A 24,238-nucleotide genomic window follows, 5' to 3' on the forward strand; every position below is an offset into this window, starting at 1 on the left:
TCATAGAAACAAGACATTAATTATTAGGCATATATATATATATATATAGTAAATGTGATAATGAAACAGCCACTAGATATCTTTTTGTTCATTTGCCTAAAATGTCATAAGCTCCAAAAACTTCAGACTGACATATTTAAATATAAAGTTAAAAATGTACTCCAAAGTCAAATGCAATTATAAAGAATACAAGAATCATGTACTATTTGTCTAAATATCCATATCTTGGTTCACCTCAATTATAGTTGGCTTCCTTATCATTTCTAGGCACCTGGATTCATTTGTTTAATCCCATCATACTTACCTTCAATACTCCCTGATATTAAGTGTAAAAATATTACAAAGAAAATGTCTGAATAATATTAGAAAATCATCACTGTAGAAGTATCTCCACTTCTAGCTGTAAGTCCAGTGGTGTTCAAAGATAGAGAATAAATTTCCCAAATCATTGTTTCTGGAAAATGCCAACTTTTACAGGGATATAAATGTCCTGAGTTATATTTCTGGTTACTTAGATGGGAATATTGAAAAATTCCCAGTTTTCTGTCTCACATAATCACTTTTTATTTCCACTGTGACCTATTTAGGCTATTTCAACTAAGTTCAAAACATACAAAGATGTCTGCAATTTGATTAAAGAACTTTTTAAAAAACTAGGGCCTCTATATTTTGAATAATCATGTAAATTATAAACAAATACCTTGTTCAGGAAGAACTTTATATTTCTATGGCAGTGCAAACCTCCTCTGCAAATTTCCTTGAGAATTTTAGTGAAAAATATGAGGCGATACCTTAGGCAGAAAATATAACTATTTGGCTTTCATTTTGCCTTGTGCGTGAGACTCAAGAGGGTGTTTTTTGTTTTTTTTTAATTTTTTAATTTTTTAAAAAAATATAACAAACACAAACATTCTTAACTTATGATTATTGTTCTACATACATAATCAGTAATTCACAATATTGTCACATAGTTGCATATTCATCATTTCTTAGAACATTTGCATTAATTCAGAAAAAGAAATAAAAAAACAACAGAAAAAATTCATACATACTATCCCCCTTACCCCTCCCTTTCATTGATCACTAGCATTTCAATCTAAATTTATTTTAACATTTATTCCCCCTATTATTTATTTTTATTCCATATGTTTTACTCGCCTGTTGATAAGGTAGATAAAAGAAGCATCAGACACAAGGTTTTCACAATCACACAGTCACATTGTGAAAGCTATTATTATACAATCATTTTTAAGAAACATGGCTACTGGAACACAGCTCTACATTTTCAGGCACTTCCCTCCAGCCTCTCCATTACATCTTGACTAACAAGGTGATATCTACTTAATGCGTAAGAATAACCTCCAGGATAACCTCTCGACTCTGGAATCTCTCAGCCATTGACACTTTGTCTCATTTCACTCTTCCCCCTTTTGGTCGAGAAGATTTTCTCAAGCCCTTGATGCTGAGTTTCAGCGCATTCTAGGATTTCTGTCCCACGTTGCCAGGAAGGTCCACACCCCTGGGAGTCATGTCCCACATAGACAAGGGGAGGGTGGTGAATTTGCTTGTTGTGTTGGCTGGAGAGGCCACATCTGAGCAACAAGAGGTTCTCTTGGAGGTGACTGTTAGGCCTAATTTTAAGTAGGCTTGACCTATCCTTTGTGGGTTAAGTTTCATATGAACAAACCCCAAGATTGGGGGCTCAGCCTAATGCTTTGGTTGTCCCCACTGCCTGTGAGAATATTAAGAACTCAATTTGGGGAAGTTGAATTTTCCCCTTTTCTCACCATTCCCCTAAGGGGACTTTGCAAATACTTTTTTATTCACTATTCAAATCACTCTGGGATTTATCGGGGCATCAAGAGGGTGTTTTGACTAATGGTTTTGTTGGTCCAGACCTTCATTTGTCAAACCATCAAGTAAAAAGTACCTGAAGTTAGGCAGAAATTCTTTCCTCTACATAAGAAAAATTGAGCTTATTACTTTGGTAATCAAGTTTTCAAAACAACACTAATAAACAGGTTGCTTGTATAGATATAGTCAACATAAATTTATGTAATTGCTCAGGTGATTTAAATAACCTCTTTATATCTTACTTCCCAGACCCTAACCCTGACCCCACTTCAAATACTCTATGATTATTTTAATTATTATATTTCTTTGACTTGCTTTATTTAGATAACTGTCCCAAATATCCACTTTGTTGGTATTGAGCTGGCCACTGGGAATCAAGTACTCAATGTGAACATTAAGTTAGTACAGAGAAACACGTCTGTACTGTATCTTCAATGACTTTTAATCATCATTTCCAACAGATGGGGGTTTTAGCTTCCTTTGATTTGGGGGAATTTCTAAACATGGGAACCTTGTGTTGTACGCACCTACACACAAGCACACACATAAGCAGTGAGACTTAATGGCACTTGATTGTTCTGATATTGGCCCATCATCTCTTTTGGTAATTACTAAATCATTCTGAATGGAAGGGGAGCAGGAATAACTTCGATGGAAAGAAACTTCCTGATGTATGGTGAGGAATTGCTAAAATGAATTGCCAGAATAGCATCTGCTATATTGCAATTGTTGTGACTATCAGAGTTTGAGGTTTCTGGTTTTAAGAAAAAAGTAAAACATTTCAATCAGAAGAAAACACTTTAAGCCTGCAAAATATAAGAATACATAGTTTTGGTAAAATAGAATAAGTCTGCATTCTTCAGGTTTATTACATACTGGAGATATTCATATGCTGATTTGTGGCCTGGGATTTGCAGCTGTATGCTGCAGATGGTTCAGAGATGGGGCTAGTAGGTAGCTTTTTAGAGCTATACTTTTAGAAAACTGGATGTTTATTAAGCTAAGAAACAGAGGCGTTAATTGCTAGAGCGATACATACAGGCAGCAAGTCACAGTACTCTAGCATTTTTTAGCTCAGTACGTTTTATTCCCCCCTCTAGAGTAGATTTATATCTCATACTACTTAGTTTGTTGGGTCTGAATTGTGTTAATTTTTGAAGCTACACCATCAGCATTGGTGGTATTTGACAGACATGTCCATAATAAGAATTATAACATTTAAATATAAAATTAAGTGGAATGCCATTATGCCAAAAGCTGGTTCTTATCTGATGTGAAAAGCTATGAAAACTCTGTAGAGGCTTCGTGTTACTATAAAAATGAGTGGCAAACAATTTCTGTAGTAACAGCAAGAGCCCAAAACTTTAACCATCGTTATCAACGTACATACATCCATGATCCTAGAACCATCTGCCTAACCCCCTTCCCACCCCACCCCACCCCGCCAAATTCTAATTTTGACTTAAAACAACCAAAACAGACTAAATGAAGTAGGTAGCAATGGTCTGCAGTTTGAAGGTCATGTTCGCCAATTTGCAGTATATTTTGCTTCCTGACTATTAATGCGTAGGTTTCAGGGCAATCTAACATCCCAGGAGCTGCACCTCAACACATACACGCATATTAAGGCATATGTGGCACTTGAACAAGTAGGCAGCAGTGAGTCTTTTATTTCAGCCTAAAGTGGCCAACCATTTTCAAAAACAGTTAAGCTAGGCTTGGCAATTTTGTCTTTTCTGAGAGAGTTCAATATATTCCCCAAATACTCATTGCCATCAATTGTCTTCCAACCTAGAAACCCTCTTGACAGTTTTCCAGTCTTATATAACCATTAAAAATGACCCTTGGAATACAAGCCAGAAGGGAGGTTCTGGATTTTTGTAGGGGAATGGGGCTTGCTTAGAGGTGTAGATGGTGGTAGTGTTAATAGAGAGACAAATAGAAGAAATTTCAAAGTAAAGATGTGGATAAGCACTTTAAAACATAAAGGTTAACCATCACATTGTCCATTTTTTCGATGTCCAAATTGATTGTGACAGAAACTACATTTTAAAAATGTAATTTCGGGATTAAAACCTTGACTTCATCATTTTCTCCCTGACAAAATCTAGAAGTGCAATAGTACATAAAAACTAGCTCTGAAAAAACTGTAAATTTTTCTTTCAAAGGTTGGGTGATATTTGCACTGAATTTCAGATGATAGCCTAAGTGAGTTCTCATCTTGGGATCACTGTATCTATTCATAAGGTCCACATACCAGTCCAAGAGTAGGATTACATTTTAAATTGTATAATGCCATTGATTAGCATTCATAAATACACACATTTTCATCATTTACTGAAAGATTTGATTTCAACAAATTTCATCTAAGTAAAATGAATTTATCAAAATTCAAGATGAAAGAAGAATAAAAGCTAAAATTGGTAAAGAGTAGTATGAAAGAAAGTCAAATATATATATGGTGTCTTATTTTAGTCTCAAACATTGAAACAGACATATAAAGTGTGGTTATAATGACGTTATTTTCAAAAACATACCAGAATTTATACATCCTAATAAATGTTACCTTCAAAATAGTTATTTTAAGAAGCTGCACCCACATTCTAAAATGCTGCCACTACTGAAAACCATTTTGGACTTCTGCTTTGAGGAGGGCTTTCAGAATCCAAATGCAGTCTCTGAATATCCTCAATGGTAGAAAATCATGATCCTTTAAGATTGAATTTTTAGAAACAGTTGTCAGTAATTTTAGAGCCAAATTTTGAAAAAAAAGGGGGTGATCAAGCTGCATATTACTTTTCCTCATCAGAAATAAACATTTTTCAAATGCTATTGCACAATAAGCACTTGGATAAGTACAAGTATAAACAATGACAGTTTCTTGTGTGGTTCTTATGTGGAATTGTTCTTTCGAATCCAGATTTTTAAAATCAACTTTGGTGATGAATAATTTACATACAATTATTTGCATCAGTTCAAAGGGTACCATTGAGTTTTGACAGTTGCATATACCTCTGGAACCACCACCAAATCAAGATACAAGAGGTCTCCATCACCCCAAGATTCCGTGTTCAATTTGCAGTCTGGAATTTAATTTCACACAGGTTTGGAGCAGTAGCATCCTTACTGGAATAAGAGTATAGCCTCCCAAGGAGGGTACTTTAAAGAACATATTTAGGTATAGAATAACCACTAATTTGAGAACCACCAAATGACTTAACAAATGAAACATTTGTGTTTAAGTAGTAGAACACATTCTGAGTTCCAATGGCTTATGTTGTAAATTAAATAACTGGCTCCCCAAACTTTATGTGACCTGTAAGAAATAGCAAACTTATAATGCATAGGCTTTTATGACTGGGCTGTTAGCTGGAAAGGGGGCAATAAGTAAAAGCTCCAGCCTCCAAAGAGAAATGACAGGGAGAGTTTTGGATTCAAATTCTAATAGCAGAAGCTGTGGGAAGAGGCTCTAATAGTGGGACGGCAGCAGCTAGCTGAATTTTCAGGACAATTAAAAAGTCACAAACTCAGACTGGGTATTTCCTGTATAAGACCTGGTCACATTTTTAAGTACAGCCTCATCACTTTGTGGCCACAACTTGTGGGACTTCCTTTTACAATATATTAAGTGCATAGCTTAAATAAAACAATACAGTCTGTAGTCCCATGAGCAAAGTGATGTGTACTTAGCACACCTGGGAAGGAGAAACCACCAGAATTCTCAAGTGTCTAACAGGATCACTGGAATCAATGGCATTAAAATCAACACTGTGTGAGCTCATAAAGAAACCTCTGAACCCAGAGTTAACACAGTAATCTGTGGCTTACTAAATGTTAAAGGAAGAAGTCCAATTTGATAAACTATTAACTTTAAAATTTTTAACTGTTCAAATTTGTCTTTTAAGATAGTAAAAGTAAGCCCATATGTTCTCTTATTTCAACTATAAAGACAGAGGCATTCCCTAGGACATTTCAGTTCAAATAAGGATAAACAAACACATCCTTCTCAAGCTTTTGTCTTAAGCTTTTGTTTTTTGCTTTTGATTCTTATAATATAGGAACACACACCGGTGGCATTATTCAAGAAGACAGTAATAATATAAACTCTGCACAGGACTCTATTTCTTTGAGACTTCTCAAAATGGGGCTGAAATTGAGGATGGAGATTTTTTTCCTACTCAAAATGATGAATATAGTTTGGGGCTACAGGCTAGCATTTGCCATCATGAAAGAAAAGAAATATTAGAAAATACAGGTTACATTTAAATTAATAATTCACTTTCTTAGCCTATCTGGCAGCCCCAATTACATATCACCATACAGAAAATGTTCATATCAACTTTAAGGTTGAATTTATATCTCCTGAACTTAAACACAAGAAGGGGAAATTCCAAATGTGTTTGTATAAATAGCATTTTGGCTTTACAGACTACTTTTTAAAAAGCTAAAACCTCCTTGAGTAACTATTATTTAAATGCTTTCTGTAATCAGTGCAAAGTCAGTGTCATCTTTAACTGTATTAAAAAGAATCTTGTACAAAATAATTTTGTGTATTTTTAGCTTCAGTAAAAATAAAAATAAAGCATTTATTTTCCCCCAAAAATGTATGTGTACTCAGCTTTAGTGTTTTGTTCCTCCCTTTTGTAATGTAATCATTTATAGTACATATTAATAAACATTTATGAACAAAAATGGATTTTATACTATACTTTGACTAGCAGAAACACTTAAGGAGACCTCCTCAGTCCAATATATTTTGAAAAGTAGGTGATTGAGAATAAATGTTAATATTGTAACTTTTACATTTCCCATTAAACAAAGCTGTGACTATCAGTATTGAAAAATTTAATAAGCATTCAGAAAAGACTGAGATTATGAAATGAAGGGACGAATATAGCTATAAATGAATAGTTTACAACACTGGAAAACCTAATCCTGGAAATCTATTAATCTTTATTGTATGCCCAAAATATGATACGTGAACAAAATAGTTTGAATCTGTGGGTAAGATGACACATAAATTGGGGTTAAGTGGTCATTACTGAACTAGCATAACCTGAGTATATTTGAACAGTACTTCCTCATATATGAGGTGACTGTTCTTTAATATATTTTTGTAGTAATAGACTTTTCGGCCATTAATAGCTTTTCCCCCAGTTCAGACTCCTGAAATTTACTGCCTTTTATTTTACTAATTAATATTAACTTTTAAGCCACCAGATCACTGTTTAGCATACTAGGACAAATAAATCTTCAGCCAAATAACTGGCCTGTAAGTCTTGGACTAATCATTTTAAGCAGAAATCAGTATATAGCATTACACATAGGTTAGATAAGAAAGAACAAGTGAAACAGCAGTAATTTTTCTAATAAAGACTTGCATCCCAGGTATATAAAAAACTCCTATAACTCAAAACCACAAACAATCTGAGCACACCTCACAAAAGAATATATAATTGACAAATAAGTACATGAAAAAGTGCTCAACATAAGGAGGGAAATGAAAATTAAAACCACAATGACAATACTACTCACTATATAACCACCCAGTTGGTTAAAATAAAAAACACTGTTAGGACGGGCAATAGTGGCACAGTGGCAAAGTTCTCACCTGCCATGCCAGAACCCCAGGTTCGATTCCTGGTACCTACCCATGCCAAAGGGAAAAAACAAAAACCACTGTTAACACCAAATGTTGACAAAGATGAAAAACAACTGAAACTCTCATATATTGCTGGTGGAAGTATAATATGGTATAATCACTTTGAAGAACTGTCTCATGGTTTGTTATAAAACTAAACATACACCTAATCTATGATCCAATAATTCCAATCCAAAAGGAATGAAAACAAATGCTCAAAAAAAAAAACTTTTACAAAAATGTTCACAGCAGTTTTATTCATAATATCTAAATTCCGAAAATGGTCCAGATGTCCACTAACAGGGGAATGGATAAACAAACTACAGTATGTCCAAACAATGAACTATTACTCAGCAATGAAAAGGAGCAAACTATTGACACACAATTTGAATGGATAATTACATGATGAAAAGTCTTACACAAAACAGCAAATATTTTTATTGATTTATATACAATTCTAAAATAGGCAGAAATCATCTATGATGGGAAGAAAATTAGAATGAACAGTGGGTGGCTGGATGACAGAGAAGGAAGCAGAGATTGAGAGAATGAACATAAGGGAATTTTCTGGGAGTGATGTTAACTTGACAAGGGCTTGGATTTCACATGTGTGTCCATTTGGCAAAACTCATTGCACCAGATACTTAAAAAGTGCACGTTTCAATTTCATTGCATGCAAACTTTGCCTCAAAAGAAGAAAAAAAAAAAAGCGACTCTAACAAATACTAAACTCTAGTTTGTGCATGCTGCAGTGTTGAGCAGTGAAGTGTACTGAAATCTGCAAGTTTCTTCGAAATGCATCAAAAAACAAAGACACATGGATATGTGAAAAAACAAGAATGGCAAAATGTTCATTGTAGAATCTAGGTGGTGGATATACAGATGCTCATTGCACAATTCTTTCAACTTTAATGCTTACAGATTTTCATAAAATTAAAGATTAGCGGCGAGTGGAAGAAAGGAGCTAAGATAACAAAAGCCAAATCGATGCCAAGCTTCAAAACAACCAGGAAGAGGTGGGGGACCTCCCTGGGCAGTTCAAGCTAATTCTGCAGATCTAAATAAAGGAAATGAAAGAAAATTAAATCAAAGCTCAAATCCTGAAGCAAGCTAAAAAACTGAATATAAGTTGGCTTTTTAAACACAAGATAAAATTTCACTTTCAGCTAGATAATATGCCAGCAAGAAAACAGGTTTATTTATCACTTTAGTACCCCAGTAACAGGGTAGAATTTTTTTCCTCTACAGATCTGCAAACAATTTGAAGAACTTGTACTGTATAGTTTAGAGAGCGCCATAACGTTAAGGAAAAGAACTTAATTAGGTGAGAGGACTGATCACCTATATAACATCAATAAATCAATACCATTAACCAATATTTGGTTAGAACAGTTCTTAACATTTTTATTCAATGGCTGCACTAAATTTGTAAGAATTGATTCAGTTTAACCTCAATTTTGCTGAAACCCTTTCCCTTTTCACAAAAAGGTCTAACCAGTGGCAAGAGCCACCTACCGGGGAAAAACAAATAGCTGCTCAATAGACAGGGATTTCTTGATTTCCAAGCTCCCCTCTGGCAGCATAGGGGAAAAAAGTGAACTCAAAAGTGGTGATTATTAGAGAAAAAGTTACTGAAGTAGTAAAACCCGAACTCGTTCACTGACCTGTTTCAACTACAAAAAAAGTCATCTGTTTAATAAAATTAGTTTTACACATTAGCTTGTGAATATTCTTGAAACTTATAGAAATTCGAGTATCAATTTCCTATACTATATGTACCCCAACCAACCCCTACATGTCATAAGAAGGTATTTACGGACCTCATGTGACAGCCTCTCTAAAATCTTACATTTCTTTTCAGGATTCAAGACAAATAGTTTAAAGACCTGTACTTTTTTTTTTTTTACATGGGCAGGCACTGGGAATCAAACCCGGGTCCTCTGGCATGGCAGACAAGCGTCCTTGCCTGCTGAGCCACCGTGGCCCGACCTAAAGACCTGTACTTTTATTAACTTTCTAAGCATCTCCTTTCCAGAATGCCTGTTACTAAAGCAGCTTTTATTATAAAAATTTAAAACACCAAAAGTAGAGAGAAAAGCATAATGAACCCATGCTTCAATAGTTACTAATCAACAGTAACTCAAGTAATTTTTTATCTAGTTCCCCCAACACCTAAAGGGATTATTTTGAAGTAATTCCCAGATTTTTCACTGTAACACAGTTTTAGCCTCACAGCAGGTGTTACCTAAATTCAGGCCCATCCTTTCTTGAAGCTAACTCCTTCCACACACAGCTACTCTTCCACATGTCCCTAAAAGTAGTATAGAAGAGAAATAAGTATTCCAAATCAAGTTTGTGCCTACTAAAACTTAACATTCTAGATAGGATGGGGGAAACAAGAGGTTGCTTTTTTGTTATATTAGTTCTTCTGAATTTTTAGCTATTATATGAAAATATAAAAGGCTTCAATTACCTTTCATGTAAAACAGACTAAATTTGTCCCAGATTTAGAAAGGTCTAGATTAAGTTCATGCTCAACCCTCCCCAATGGACTATGTCATTACTCATGGAAATTCATGCCTGAATTAAATTCTGAATGTCTGGTGGTCACATGAAAACCATGATTTGTTTATACTTTTATTTTCAAAGCTAATTAAAAGGTTGTGCCTTGATTATAGGCTCCAAGGAAATGAAAGATATTTTAAATTCACAAGTCATGAATTTCAACAGTAAAACAGACTTGATGCTTCCACCTGCTCTTTAGGCAAAAAGCCACAAGTAGTTTTAAGAATAAACATACATATCATAGAAATGAATTGCAATTGTTTTTCCTCACTATGGAAATTATCCAGCTTTCTACCTTTAGTGTAACCAGATCTATCTCAGGAAGGGGGTGGAAATAAAAGGTAAAGGACAAACCAAATTACCTTCATACCTCTTTTCCCTAACAATTCAAAATGGATAAAATATGATTAAGAGCAAAGACAGAATGTCTTTTGTAATATAAAGGTCAATAGGTCATATTTAAAAAGATGCCTACCACTATGTTTATGCTATAGGCTGATTAAATATATTAAACCTGATTTTTTTTTTTAATTACCAGAGAAAACACTTTTTTTTATCTGGCAGCCACATTCAAGAACCACTACTGGCTCTGCAGCAGTATAAGTAAGCCACCTTCAACTCGAAAAAAATAGGGAGGCAGGCACTCTTCTTGATTATTTCTTAAAGAAGACTATAGTACATAAACAAGCAGACTTGTACTTCTACAATTTGAACGGACCATAAATATTGTTGATTTCAACACTGACAACTGTAACAATTAGGCCAATTTACTATACTTATTTAAATTCTGGTTTTTAAGTTAGTACTAACCCATCTCATTAAAATTGAATTAATTGGTTATGGAACCCGAGGCAATAGCCTACAAGTTTGAAATAAAAAGAAATCAAATGGAAACCTAAGCAGACATGCTTGTCTCCAAACCAGCGTAATTCCAGATTCATGTTCTCAGTATACATTATAACCTTCTAAACTTCCCTTTGAAGTCAATCAGTGAACCACTGGGACTTAAATAGTCAAGATAATCACTTGATATGAGTTATGTATAATGCAGAAATATCAGCACATTTGAAAACTGCTGGGGAGGGTTTGCTTCAATATAAGCTTGACTAAAATAAAGCTTTTCTCAGAATAAGACAATTTGTAGACTCCACAAATTGAGCACCCGAGGAGATTAGCAGAGAAGAAGCAGGAGTCAATACACATAAAGTTAGGTTGTTATGAAGATGTATACTGATATTCATCTCTCTACTAAAACTTAGAGCAAGTACTTCTCGAGATCAAGGATAAAAAAAAAAAAAGAAAATAGTTCCATGACATATGAGGCAGAAGCCGTAACCAATACACTGACATATTTAGAACTCATAATCAATCATCTTTAGAATAGTTTATTGAAGATAGGATATCTTCTTTATAATAGATTCCACTCCATACTTTCAACTGTTCAAGGAAATAGAACTCTAATGTCTCAAATTGTTCTCTTTGCCTGGGATATAATCAAAGGCAGGAAAAGGGTAGACTGATTCACAAGCTTAACCTTTAAAGAAGGTGATACATATAGTATGGTTTTGTGGTAACCAAAGAACACTTTTAAATAGCTGTTTTTCAGGTGAGATACAGCTAAGCATTCATCATTAATTATCCCTTAGAGGGAACTGATAAAAACAGGTCTGGTGGTCTTCAGGTAGAAAGCAAAAAGGCTGATGAAATGTACCTCACAGAAAGTCAGAGAAAAGTCAGGCCTTGAGAGAGATACTAATTAAGTCTAAGAAACACAAGTTGAAGCAAATATGACAACTATTTGAAGTAAAGGACAAAGAGAAAGTAAGTCTAGATAAAAGTTTAAAAAGGAAATTATTGAGTTTTTAAAAACAGATATGCACCTAAAAACAAAGGTACTCAAGGGTAAAGAAGCAGATATGGCAGAATGCATTGCAATGATCTGAGATTAATTAATATTTCAGGGGCCCACTAGTTCATGCTTATAAAGTCACATTCTTTTGCAATCAAAGTGCCAGGGTAAAAAACATATGGAAATAATCAAATGTCTGTACTCCTTGTTGCCAAGAAAAGCAGAAAAGAAAAAAATCCCACTCATTTTAGCAATTTTTAATGCTTTTATTTACTGCTAACTGTGCAAAGGATACCAATTCAATACTGTGCAGTAAAAGTTACATAAATCCAAAATCAAACAATAGCATGTGGGATAAATCTAAAGCAGAGCACCATGTGCCTTCAAAACTGATTAATATCACAGAACACAGCTCGGTTCTGACAAATCTTAAGAAACCTGAAGAGGTCTCTCATTTCATGTTGTTAGTCATCAAGAACCAAAAGTTCCTGGCTTTGTTGTATAATTTTCTAGAAAAATGAAATTATTTCAATTTTGCATGGTTTGGTACGTGGTATAATTTCTGAGCCAAGGAAACAGTTTTGTATGATTTATTCTTTTTATCAATGGTACCATCACTGATATAAAGTTGACAAGCTGGTTGACAGAAAAACACTGAATGCAATGAGGTATGTTCAATATGGGGGTAGTTGTACATCCAATCCCAATTTCCTTATTCACAACCAAAAGTAATATTCCTTTAAAGTATTAATTTAAATCAAAAGATAAAATAACCTTAAAGACAGATACAACAGTAACCACTAACTACTTAAACCACTTAAATACTAACATAAAACACTTTAAAAACCAAAACAAGAAAATGGCAGTGCAAGAATACTTCATACTGCAGAGTCTTACATATTCTGAGGTACGTAATGAGAAGATGAAGGAGTTGAAGCAATATAAGCAACTGGCCCAGGAGTCATAGCACCATATGTTAAACCAACTGGATGCCAAGGGGCAACAAAGGAATAATCTGGCACAATAGGAAGACAGGAATCAAAACCCGGCAAAGGTGGCTGCCCATAGGGGTCTGACATTACTGGATAATAAACTGCTCCATGAGGGATAGATGCAGCATCACCATTTGGAAAAGTACCTGAAACAAAGAATATAATATACTTTACATATAGTACACATTTTATACAAAAGTTCACTAAAACAGAATGCCATGCAATATACAGGCATACCTCATTTTACTGTGCTTCAATTTATTGTACTTTGCACATAATGCAATTTTTACAAATTGAAGGTTTGTGGCAACCCTGGTTAATCAAGTCTATCAGCACCATTTTTTCCAACAGCACGTGCTCACTAGTGTCTCTGTGTCACATTTTGGTAATTCTTGCAATATTTCAACTTTTATTGAAATAAAAGTTGGTGATCTATGATCAGCCTTCTTTGATGTTACTATTGCAATTGTTTTGGGGTGCCATGAACCACACCCCATATAAGACAGCAAACTTAATGTTAAACATTATATATGTGTTCTGACTTCTCCACTGACCAGCTGTTACTATCTCCCTGTCCTCAGGCCTCCCTATTCCCTGAGACATAACAAAATTGAAATTAGGTCAACTAATAATAACCCTACAATGGTCTCTAAATTTCTGAATGAAAGGAAGAGTCGGAGGCCTCTCACTTTAAATCAAAAGCTAGAAATAATTAAGCTTAGTGAGGAAGACATGTTGAAAGCCAAGCTAGGCCCTTTTATGCCAGTTAGCCAATGAAAATGAAAAGTTCTTGAAGGAAATTGGAAGTGCTATTCCAGTGAACATATGAATGGTAAGAAAGCAAAACAGCCTTACTGCTGATATGCAGCAAGTTTTACTGGTCTCGATAGAATATCAAACCAGCCAAAACATTTCCTTAAGCCAACATCTAATCCAGAGCAAAATCCTAACTGTATTTTGTTCTATGAAGGCTGAGAGGCAAGGAATCCAGAGAAGAAAACTTAGAAGAACAGAGGTTGCTTCATGAAGTCTGAGGAAATAAACAGTCCACATAATATGAAAGTCCAAAGTAAAGCAGCAAGTGCTGATATAGAAGCAAAAAACATTCTACAGAAGATCTAGCTAAGAGAATTGATAAAGATGGCTACACTAAACAACAGATTTTCAATGTAGACAAAATAGACTCTATTGGAAGAGATACCATCTAGGACTTCCATAGATAGAAAGGAAAAGTCCACGCCTGGCTTCAAAGCTTCAAGGGACAAGCTGACCCTCTTCTTAGGTTCCAATGCAATTGGTGACTAAGTTGAAGACAATGCTCGTTTTTCATTCTGAAAATCTAGAGCCCTTAAGAATTATGCCAAATCTACTCTGCCTGTGCTCTACAAAGGGAACAACAAAGCCTGGATGGCAGCACATCTGTTTACAAACATGGTTTACTGAATATTTGAAGTCCATTGTTGAGACCCACTACTCAAAAAAAAGATTCCTTTCAAAATATTACTGCTCACTGACAATGCACCTGGCCATCAAAGAGCTCTGGTAAAGATGTACAAAGTCATGAATGTTGTTCTCATGCCTACTAAAAAAACATCCATTCTGCAGCCCATTATCAGGGAGTCATTTCAAATTTCAAGTCTTATTATTTAAGAAATACATTTCATAGGCTATAGCTGCCAGAGATAGTGATTCCTCTGATTGATTTTTGCAAAGTAAATTGAAAACCTTCTGGAAAGGATTCACCATTCTAGACACTATAAAGAACTGTTCTGTTTCATGGGAGGAGGTCTAAATATCAACAGAAGTTTGGAAAAAGTTGATTCCAACCCTCATGGATGATTCTGAATGGTTTAAGACTTCAGTGGAGGAAGTAACTGCAAATGTGGTAGAAATAACAAGAGAACAAGAATTAGAAATGGAACCTAAAAATGTGACTGAATTCCTACAATATCATGATAAAACCTGAATTGATGAGGAGTTGCTTCACATGGATGGGCAAAAAACGTGGTTTCTTGAGATGGAATCTACTCTGGTGAAGATGCTGTGAACATTGTTGAAATGACGACAAAAGATTTAGAATATCATTCAACCTTAGTTGATACAACAGTGGCAGATTTTGAGACCTGACTCCAATTTGAAAGAAGTTCTACTGTTGGTAAAATGCTATCAAACAGCATTATATGCTACAGAGAAATCTTTCATGAAAGGAATAGTCAATTGGTTTGGCAAACTTCATTGTATTCTTATTTTAAGAAATTGCCATAGCCATCCCAGTCTTCAGCAACCATCACCCCAATCAGTCAGCAGCCATCGACATAGAAGCAAGACCCTCAACCGGCAAAAAGTTTACACTGAAGGCTCAGATGATGGTTAGCATTTTTTCACATATTTTTTATTTAAGGTATTCACTGTTTAAATGTAATGCTACTGTACACTTAATAGGCTGCAGTATAGTATAAACATAATTTTTAAATGCACTGGGATACAAAACATAGTCATGTGACTTGCTTTACTACTATATCTACTTTATCACGGTGGTCAGGAACTGAACCCTCAATATCTCCAAGGTATGCCCGTAAATGGATATTCTTAAAGGTGAGAATGAAATTTATCACCGACTATAAATCAAAGATCAAGGAAACTGCAGCAGGAGCACTTTAGATATGAACAACACTGATTAAGACAGTCTACACCAAAAAGTTAAATGGAAATTTCCAAATTAAAAAAATATATTTAGGGGGTACAAAGATAGCTCAGTGGTAGAATTCTCGCCTGCCATGTGGGAGACCTGAGTTCGATTTCCGGCCCATGCACTTTTCAAACAAGCAAGTAAACAAATGAAAAACCCAACAAACAAAAATTCAACAAACGGTGCTGCAATAAGGGGATAGTCACAAGGAAAAAGAATGAAACATCATACAGCATACAAATATATATATATTTATATTTAAAAATATACAACAAATGTACTCTATTTAGATATAGCTATCTTTCTGGGATGATTTAGGTACCAACAGGCTAAATACATAAATTCTTTGGCATTCTTCTAGTCAATTAAGTGCCTGTAAGAGAATCGATAATAATTAGCCTATCCAATAGTTCTCCAGTATAATGCTTATCATCTAAATAATTATTTTGTTCCACTTTATCAGAAAAGGGTGTTGAATTTTGTTGAATGCTTTTTCAGCATCAATAGAGATGATCATGTGATTTTTCCCTTTCAATTTGTTAATATACTATATTACATTAACTGATTTTCTTGTGTTGAACCAGCTTTGCAATCCTGGTATAAACCCCACTTGGTCATGGTATATAATTCTTTCAATGTGTGGTTGGGTTCAATTTGCTAATATTTTGTTGAGAATTTTTGAATCTTTGTTCATTAGAGAGATTGGCCTGTAGTTTTCCTTTCTTAAGAGCATCTTTACCTGGTTTTGGTATTAAAATGATATTAGCTTCATAAAATAAGTTAGGTAGAGTTCCTTTTTCCTCAGTTTTTTGGAAAAGTTTCAGCAGGATTGGGGTTAGTTCTTTTTGGAATGTTTGATAAAATTCCCCTGTGAAGTCATCTGGCCCTGGGCTTTCCTTTGTAGGACGACTTTTGATGACTGACTGAATCTCTTTACTTGTGATTGGTTTGCTGAAATCTTCTATTTCTTCCTGAGTCAGTGTAACTTCTTTGTGTGTTTCCAGGAATTTTTCCACTTCATGTAAGTTGTCTAGTTTGTTGGCAAATAGTTGTTCATAGTATCCTCTTATGATTTATTTCTTCAGGGTCTGTGGTAACACACCCCTTCTCATTTCTGATTTTGTTTATTTGCATCCTCTCTCTTTTGGTCTTTGTCAGTCTTACTAGTGGCCCATTAATTTTATTGATTTCTCTAAGAACCAACTTTCGGTTTTATTGATTCTTTCTATTATTCTTTTGTTCTCCCATTCATTTAACTCTGCTTTAATCTTTCTTATTTCTCTTCTTCTATTTGCTTTGGGATTAGTTTGTTGTTCTTTCTGAAGTTCCTCCAGGTAAGCAATTAAGTCCTCAATTTTTGCTCTTCCTTGTTTTTTAATGTAAGCATTTAGGGCAATAAATTTCCCTCTCAGCACAGCCATTGCTGCATCTCATAAATTCTGCTAAGTTGTGTTCTCACATTAATTTGTCTCCAGATACCTACTGATTTCTCCAGTGATTTCTTCTTTGACCCACTGATTGTTTAAGAGTGTGTTATTTAATCTCCATACATTTGTGAAGGTTCTCATTCTTTAGTGGTTATTGAGATCCAACTTCATTTCACTGTGATCAGAAAAGGTGCTTTAAATAATTTCAATGTTTATAAATTTATAAAGACCTGTTTTGTGCCCCAGCATATGATCTATCCTGGAGAATGTTCCATGAGCATGGAGAAGAATGTATAATCTTTACTTTGGGGTGCAATGACCTATATGTGTCTATTAGGTCTAATTCATTTATCAAGTTATTTAACTTCTCTATTTCCTTGCTGATCTTCTGCCTTGTTGTTCTATGCATAGAAGAGAGTGGTGTACTGAAGTCTCATACTATTATTGTTGAAACATCTATCGCTCCCTTCAGTTTTGCCAATGTCTGTCTCGTATTTTGGAGCTCCTTGTTTGGGAGCATAAACATTTATGATTGTTATATCTCCTTGGTGAATTGACCCTTTAAGTAGTATATAGTGTCCTTCTTCATCTCTTATGATGTCTTTACATTTAAAGTATATTTTGTCTGATATTAGTAAAGCTACTCCTGCTTTCTTTTGGTTTCAACTTGCATGGAAAATCTTTTTCCGTCCTTTCACCTTCACTCTATTTGTATCCTTGTGTCTAAGATGAGTCTATGGTAAGCAGCATATACCTGGATTATATCTCTTAATCCATTCTGCCAATCTGTATCTTTTTTTTTTTTTTTTTTAACATGGGCAGGCACCGGAAATCAAACCCAGGTCCTCTGGCATGGCAGGCGAGCATTCTTGCCTGCTGAGCCACCGTGGCCTGCCCCCAATCTGTATCTTTTAATTGGTATGCTTAGTCTGTTAACATTCAAAGTACGAAAAGGTGTTTCTGGAATCCACCATCTTATCTTTTTAATTTTGGTGAGATCTATATATTCTTTTAATTGGCCAGTTTAGTCCATTAACTTTCAAAGTTATTACTGAAAAGGTGTTTCTTGAATCCACCAATTTATATTTTTTATTTTATTCGTCAGATCTATATATTCTTTTCCCTCTTTCTCTTTTTATCCTTTAAGTTACCCTAACTGGTGCTCTTCAAATCTGTGCCCTCCTCCAGATCTCCCTATCATGTCATTTTTTTTCAACTGGCAGGATTCCCTTTAGTATTTCTTGTAGATCTGGTCTCTTGTTGACAAATTCTTTCAGGATTTGTTTGTCTGTGAAGATTTTAATCTCTCCCTTAGTTTTGAAGGGCAACTTGGCTGGGTACAGAATTCTTGGCTGGAAGTCTTTCTCTTTCAGAATCTTAAATGTATCATACCACTGCTTTCTTGCCTCCATTACGCCAGTTCAGTAGTCTGAACTCAGCCTTATGTGGTTTCCCTCGTATGTAGTAGATTGTTTTTCTCTTGCCACTTTCAAAATTTTCTGCTTCTCTTCAACATTTGACAGACTGATTAGTATGTGTCTTTGGGAAGGCCTATTTGAATTTATTCTGTTTGGAGTTTTTAGGGCTTCTTTGATTTGTGTATTTATGTCCTTTGTAAGGGTTGGGAAGTTTTCCCCCATTATAGCCTCAACTACTCTTCCTAACCCTTTAGTCCTCTCTTCTTCTGGGATACCAATGACTCTTATATTTGTGCATTTTGATTTGTCTATCGTTTCCCTGAGATCAAATTAGAATTTTTCCATCTTTTTTGACATTTGGTATTTTGAGTGTTTGAAATCAGTTATCTCGTCCTCTATATCGCTTATTCTTTCTTCCGTCTCTTCAAATCTGGTCTTGTGTGCCTCTAGTCTGTTTTTCATTTGGTCAACAGTCTTTAATCTCTGTGATATCGGCTATTTTTCTATTCATTCTTTCAAGTTCCTCTTTTTTTTTTCATAACAGATAGCTGTGCAGAACATTCTGGCATCATGGAGAACAGATTTATTCTGCCTGGTGGGTTTACACTGGAGACAGCTCTTAGAATATTCTTTCAAGGACAGACAAAAGTTCTCCAGATGAGGACAAGGGAAATATATCTTCCATTACAGGGGAGACCAGAAATGACCTGATCAGAGACACTATTTGTGCAATTTGAGTGGTCTCCAATAGCTCTAGTCTATGGCTTTCAGGATAGTACATGCTTGGAGATGAACTAGACTAGATGAGCAGATTGGTCATGAAGGGCTATGGTTGATAAGAATTTGGCCTTTATCATAGAAAGTCTAATATATTTGACGTTGTGGTTGTGAATATGTAGAATGGAGTAAAGAAAAGAAGTGGGATATTTGACTTGCTTCCAAAGCATCATGGAATAGACAAGTAAAGAGTAAACCCCAGGAGACTGACTACCATATTTAGCTCAAATTTGGATAAGAATAATCTGTACACACAAAGACTCAGCAGTGGTCCATGGAGAACACTGGAGAAGCAGAAACAAAATCAGTTTTCTCTATGTTATTCTCTGATATCCTAATGAAAGAAAGTAGAGTTTGGTGGTGATGAAGTTTGACTCTCATTGGACTGTACCAAGTCAACATCCTCCCTCTGCTAGCAAATAAATTTTGAACAAATTACTCTCTGAGCCTCAACTTCCTCATTTATAAACTATACCTTAATAACAGTGCCAGCCTGGAGAGGAGTTAATGATATCATGCATGCAAAATGCTTAGCCCAGCACCAGACACATCCTAAAAGCTCCCTGTCAACTTCCTCTTGTTGTTACAACGCACCATATCTCTCAGTGTATAATGAAAATGCAGTTGATATCTTTGATGTGAACTCCATGGAATGGATTCAGACTCTCCCTTTCAAAAAGGTTCAACCCTTAAACAGTGATGGATCAAGTTCCTCTTTATGTTCCTTCTACTGTCTTCTTGATCTCCTGTATGTCATTAGCCATCACATTTATTTTATTGAGTTATATGAACATCTTCGAATATTCGTTTCAGCATCTGTGTCTCCTCTGGTGTTTTAATTTGGTTGTTAGGCTGGGCTATATCTGTCTGCATTGTGATATGCTTAGTGACCTTCTGTTGTTTTCTTCACAGTAAATATCTTGATTGATTTACTTTGGGAGTTGATTTCCTTCAGTAGTCTAAAGCCTTGTGTTTGTGGGGTGGATGTGTAGCAGGATGCAGGGTATGGGGTAGGGCACAACAGTGTCATGATGTGTTGCAGCACAGGTATGGGCACAGGTTGGGGATGTTACGCTGATGCTTGTGATCGTGGGTGCCCAGCTGCCAGAGAGGACGTAATTGTGCATGTGCACAGGTCTGGGGGCCATAACCCTGGTGTGCACAGGCCTAGTAATCAGAGCCCTTTGTGCACATGCACAGAGCTATGGCAGCAGGTCAACATTATGCCTTCATGGGCTGGGGGCAGATATGACCCAGCTCTGGAGGTCAGTGCTTTCTCAGAGCTGGGAAGTGTGACTGAGAGCCATGAGCATATGTATGTCTAAGAGTGCCATAAACTGATGAGCAGAGCTCAGGGTGGTGGGGGGCGGGGTGAGGATGTGCAACACTATGGGCAGGGGGCAGGTGTAGCCTGGGTATGGAGGTTAGCACCCCACAGCCTTTTTTGCGCTGGTGACAGCCTGCAGAGAAGGGGAGTAGTGTTCGTAAAGGGTGCAGGAAAGGTTGGTTGGGCTGCATTTGAGGTTAGGGTGTGGGGGTGGGTGACGGGATTGAGGTGCCTGGGGTTTGGGGTGAGTCACAGGGCTGCACTGATGAGGGTAGCAAGTTCAAGGAGCGTGGCTTGGCTTACTTCCTGGTCCCCGTTTCCACGTCCGTGCACTCCTGTAGGCTCTGTGCTTCCACATTTGGCTCCAGTTCTCTGCTTCTCAGTTCCTCCGCTTTTGCAACCAGGGTCAGCCTATGTGGTGCAGAAGGCTCTGCCAGGTCAACTGTACTCTTGAATTGCCATCTCAGTTACCCTCCTGTCCCTTCTCTAACGTTTCCTTGGAGCAGGGCTGAATTCAATCTACCCTTTTCAGCCATCTTCCAGGAACCTCCATTTTGTACCACTTTAACAATTAAAAACACAAGTGCCTATGCAGTCTGGTCTATACTAGGAAGTACATAGTTCTGAAGAGCATCCTAAAAGACCAAACATTAATGTGTCATCTCCTGAATGCCGTTAAGATCCTAGCATCATTTTAATTTTACAACACTTTCGCTACCACAACTCAGCTTCAGTGGAAATACTGTTCTGCCTTTGCTATAGTGACTATAAATATTAGACAAAAAGGAATCCTCCATTACTTAAGGTAACTTATAGATCAGCTCATTCTGTGAAATTAAGACTGCCACGTCTCATAGTTTACTACAAAAATGGCTCCATGAAAGGTGTATTGCAGAAAACTGCAATAAAAGTTGATATTTTCATTATTATTACAAGTCTTATCACACCACCACCCTAGGGATAAGATTCTATAGTGCTAGCATTCCAAAGCCAGTAATATCCTTAAAGAATGGAAGGGAAGAGAAAAAGGAATTAGCATTCCTAATATGCATGAGGCAAAATATACTTATACCTAAGGACTCAATTATTATAACAACTTTGGCAAGTCAAGTACTTCCTATTTTACAGAAAATCAGTTTAGATTGGTTAAATTAACTTAGCCAAGGTCACAACCATCAAGCAGCATTGCTGGAATGTGAAGCAGATTTAGTTAAGTTACTCTATATCCGTTCTTCTACCTCATGCTGATTCTTTCCAAGGGCAATCCAAGGATTCTACTCTAAAATACCTCGAAATGTTTCCCTATCTGTATTATACTATGAACTCATAGAAGAACAAACCTTATAGTCTGGCAAAGTGGTTCTCACACTTTTTGGTCTTGGGATCCCTTTACACTCTTAAAAATTGAGGACCTGCGACTCAGGGATAAGAATGACACCAATAGTATCAGGATTAAGGTAGCTCAGAATACAGGGGTAAGGAAGACATTGCCTGTATTTTAGAACTTCACTTACTCTTTGAGATCAGAGGAAGAAAGTTTTATTATATCCAGAACCTATGTTTTCTGTAGCCCATAATCTAACTCAACCTGTCCGGACAGAACATTTAAAGAACCCAAACAAAGGGAGCCCAGAATAAGCAAAAGAGCGTTTAATCCTATATAGCTCAATGTAATGCCTGGATATATCCCAGAGTATATTAAGCAGGTAATCAGAAAGTATTGGCAAAGTCACTTGAGGGGTGGGAGAAAAATTATAGAACTATTAAACCTTGCCACTGGGGAAACCCATATTCTGTGCCAAAGGTTAAGGACAACCAAGTCAACAGGCCAAGGTCTTGACCTTGAGTCTTGCTCTCATGAAGCATATTTATGTAGCAGAGAACTTCAGCCTACTTATAGGTATGCCTAAGAGTCACCTCTGGAGGATCTCTTTTGTTCCTCAGGTGTGGCCTTTGTCTCTCTAAGCCCAACTCTGCAAGTGAAACCACTGCCCTCCCACCTTCATGGAACTCAACATCCAGGGATGAAGTCTCCCTGGGAGATGACCCTCAGGGATAAGCCTGGCCCTGGTACCGCGGGATCAACAATGCTACTCTGACAAAAAGGGTGAAAGGAAGTTTAACAAATAACGTATCAGTAGCTGAGAGAGTTCAAATAGAATGGAGAGGCTACACTGAAAGTCACTCTTATGCACACTTTAGTTAGACATTGCCACCTATCATAAGGTGCCAAACCGCAACCAAAACCATTCCTGCCAAGCCTAACGAATACCTAGGGCATTATATAAGATTTTACAAAGGTTCCCTGCACTAGGGTAACTCTCCAAAATCTGCAACCTCCGGATGGGTCCCTGGACCAGATTAGTCCTGAAATGCAGATGTGCCAGCCCTTACAGACATCAAGTAGTTCCATTCCTCATTCCATGTTATCCCTAGCCCCTTCCTACATGAAAAGGTTAGAATGGGCATAGCCAAAATACCCCTAAAGAATGGGAGAAATATCAAAAAAGTGATGGCGGATTTATACAGAAAAGGTCAGGTTTAACAAATGAGTATAGTGCTGAATCATTATGCTAAAATTTCTTTTAGCCTCCAGTACCTTAGAGCAGCTAGAAATAAAAACCTAAAATTGTGGAATTATAACCCATCCAAATTCTGAAATCTGTTCTACAACTAATTGTTGCAATGAACTTTGAAATTTATTGCCTTTATATATATATATATGTTATTTAAAAGAGGGAAATTTGGACACAGAGACACATAGGGAGAATGCTCTGGACAACTGAGGTAGAGACTGAAGTACAGCAAGCCAAGGAATGCCAAGGATTGCCAGCAAACCACCAGCAGACAGGAGAAAGGCTTGGAACAGATTCTCCCTCAGAACCTCCAGGAGGAATCACCCATGTCGACACCTTGATTTAAGACTTTTTAGACTCCAGAACTGTGTAAGAATATATTCCTGTCATTTGAGGCAAAAAAAAAAAAAAAACGAGGACCCCCAAACAGCTTTAGTTTATGGGAGCTGTAACAATTACTACATTAGAAATTGAACTGATAAAGTTAAAAATATTTCAAAATGTCCATTACATGTTAACACAAATAATTTATGTTCCAAAAAGAAAAAACGGAGAAAAATGGCAGTGTTTTACACTTGTGTAAATTTCTAATGTTTGGCTGAATAGAAGACCGCTGGATTCTTATTTCTGTGTCAGCATTTAATCTATCATTGTTTTGGTTGAAGTATTATGAAAAAATCTGGCCTCACACAGATATGTAAGAGTTTTTTTTAATAAACAGCTTTTCAGAAAACTATAGATATTCTTTGATACTACACAAAACTAGGTAAGTATTAGTTTTTTAAACATCATTAGCAATGTGAATTTTTCATACTCTGTTAAATTAAAATCCACTGTCCTACTTTGCATTTTGGATAGATTTTTTAGAAAATCATGTATAGATAACATTAAACTTTGGCAGCTGGGAAAAAATTGTTTCATTAAGCAATGCATATCTTCCAAATGTTCATATATTCTATTCTACAATGTAAAAAAATAATCACATTCATTGATATCCCCAACTACCTTCTTAGAAGAGTTTTAAGTTTGGGGAAAGTTGTCAAGTTCACAGTGGCAAATACAAGTTTTCTAAAATTCTAATTTTTGAGAGCTTAAATTTTAACTTTATCAATGAATATTTTCA

General features: G+C 36.0%; 1 protein-coding gene across 1 annotated transcript in view; it reads right to left on the bottom strand.

The window, feature by feature from the left end:
- Window positions 1-12,485: 12,485 nt before the first annotated feature.
- Window positions 12,486-24,238, bottom strand: part of ALG13 (ALG13 UDP-N-acetylglucosaminyltransferase subunit) — an 88,061-nt gene continuing 76,308 nt past the window's right edge. Inside the window, 1 exon segment of the mRNA XM_077146969.1 lies at window positions 12,486-13,047. Within this exon segment, the coding sequence (XP_077003084.1) occupies window positions 12,803-13,047 (245 nt within the window). The 3' untranslated portion in view covers window positions 12,486-12,802.

Source organism: Tamandua tetradactyla, chromosome X (genome assembly GCF_023851605.1).
Source record: "Tamandua tetradactyla isolate mTamTet1 chromosome X, mTamTet1.pri, whole genome shotgun sequence".
Classification (NCBI taxonomy): domain Eukaryota; kingdom Metazoa; phylum Chordata; class Mammalia; order Pilosa; family Myrmecophagidae; genus Tamandua; species Tamandua tetradactyla.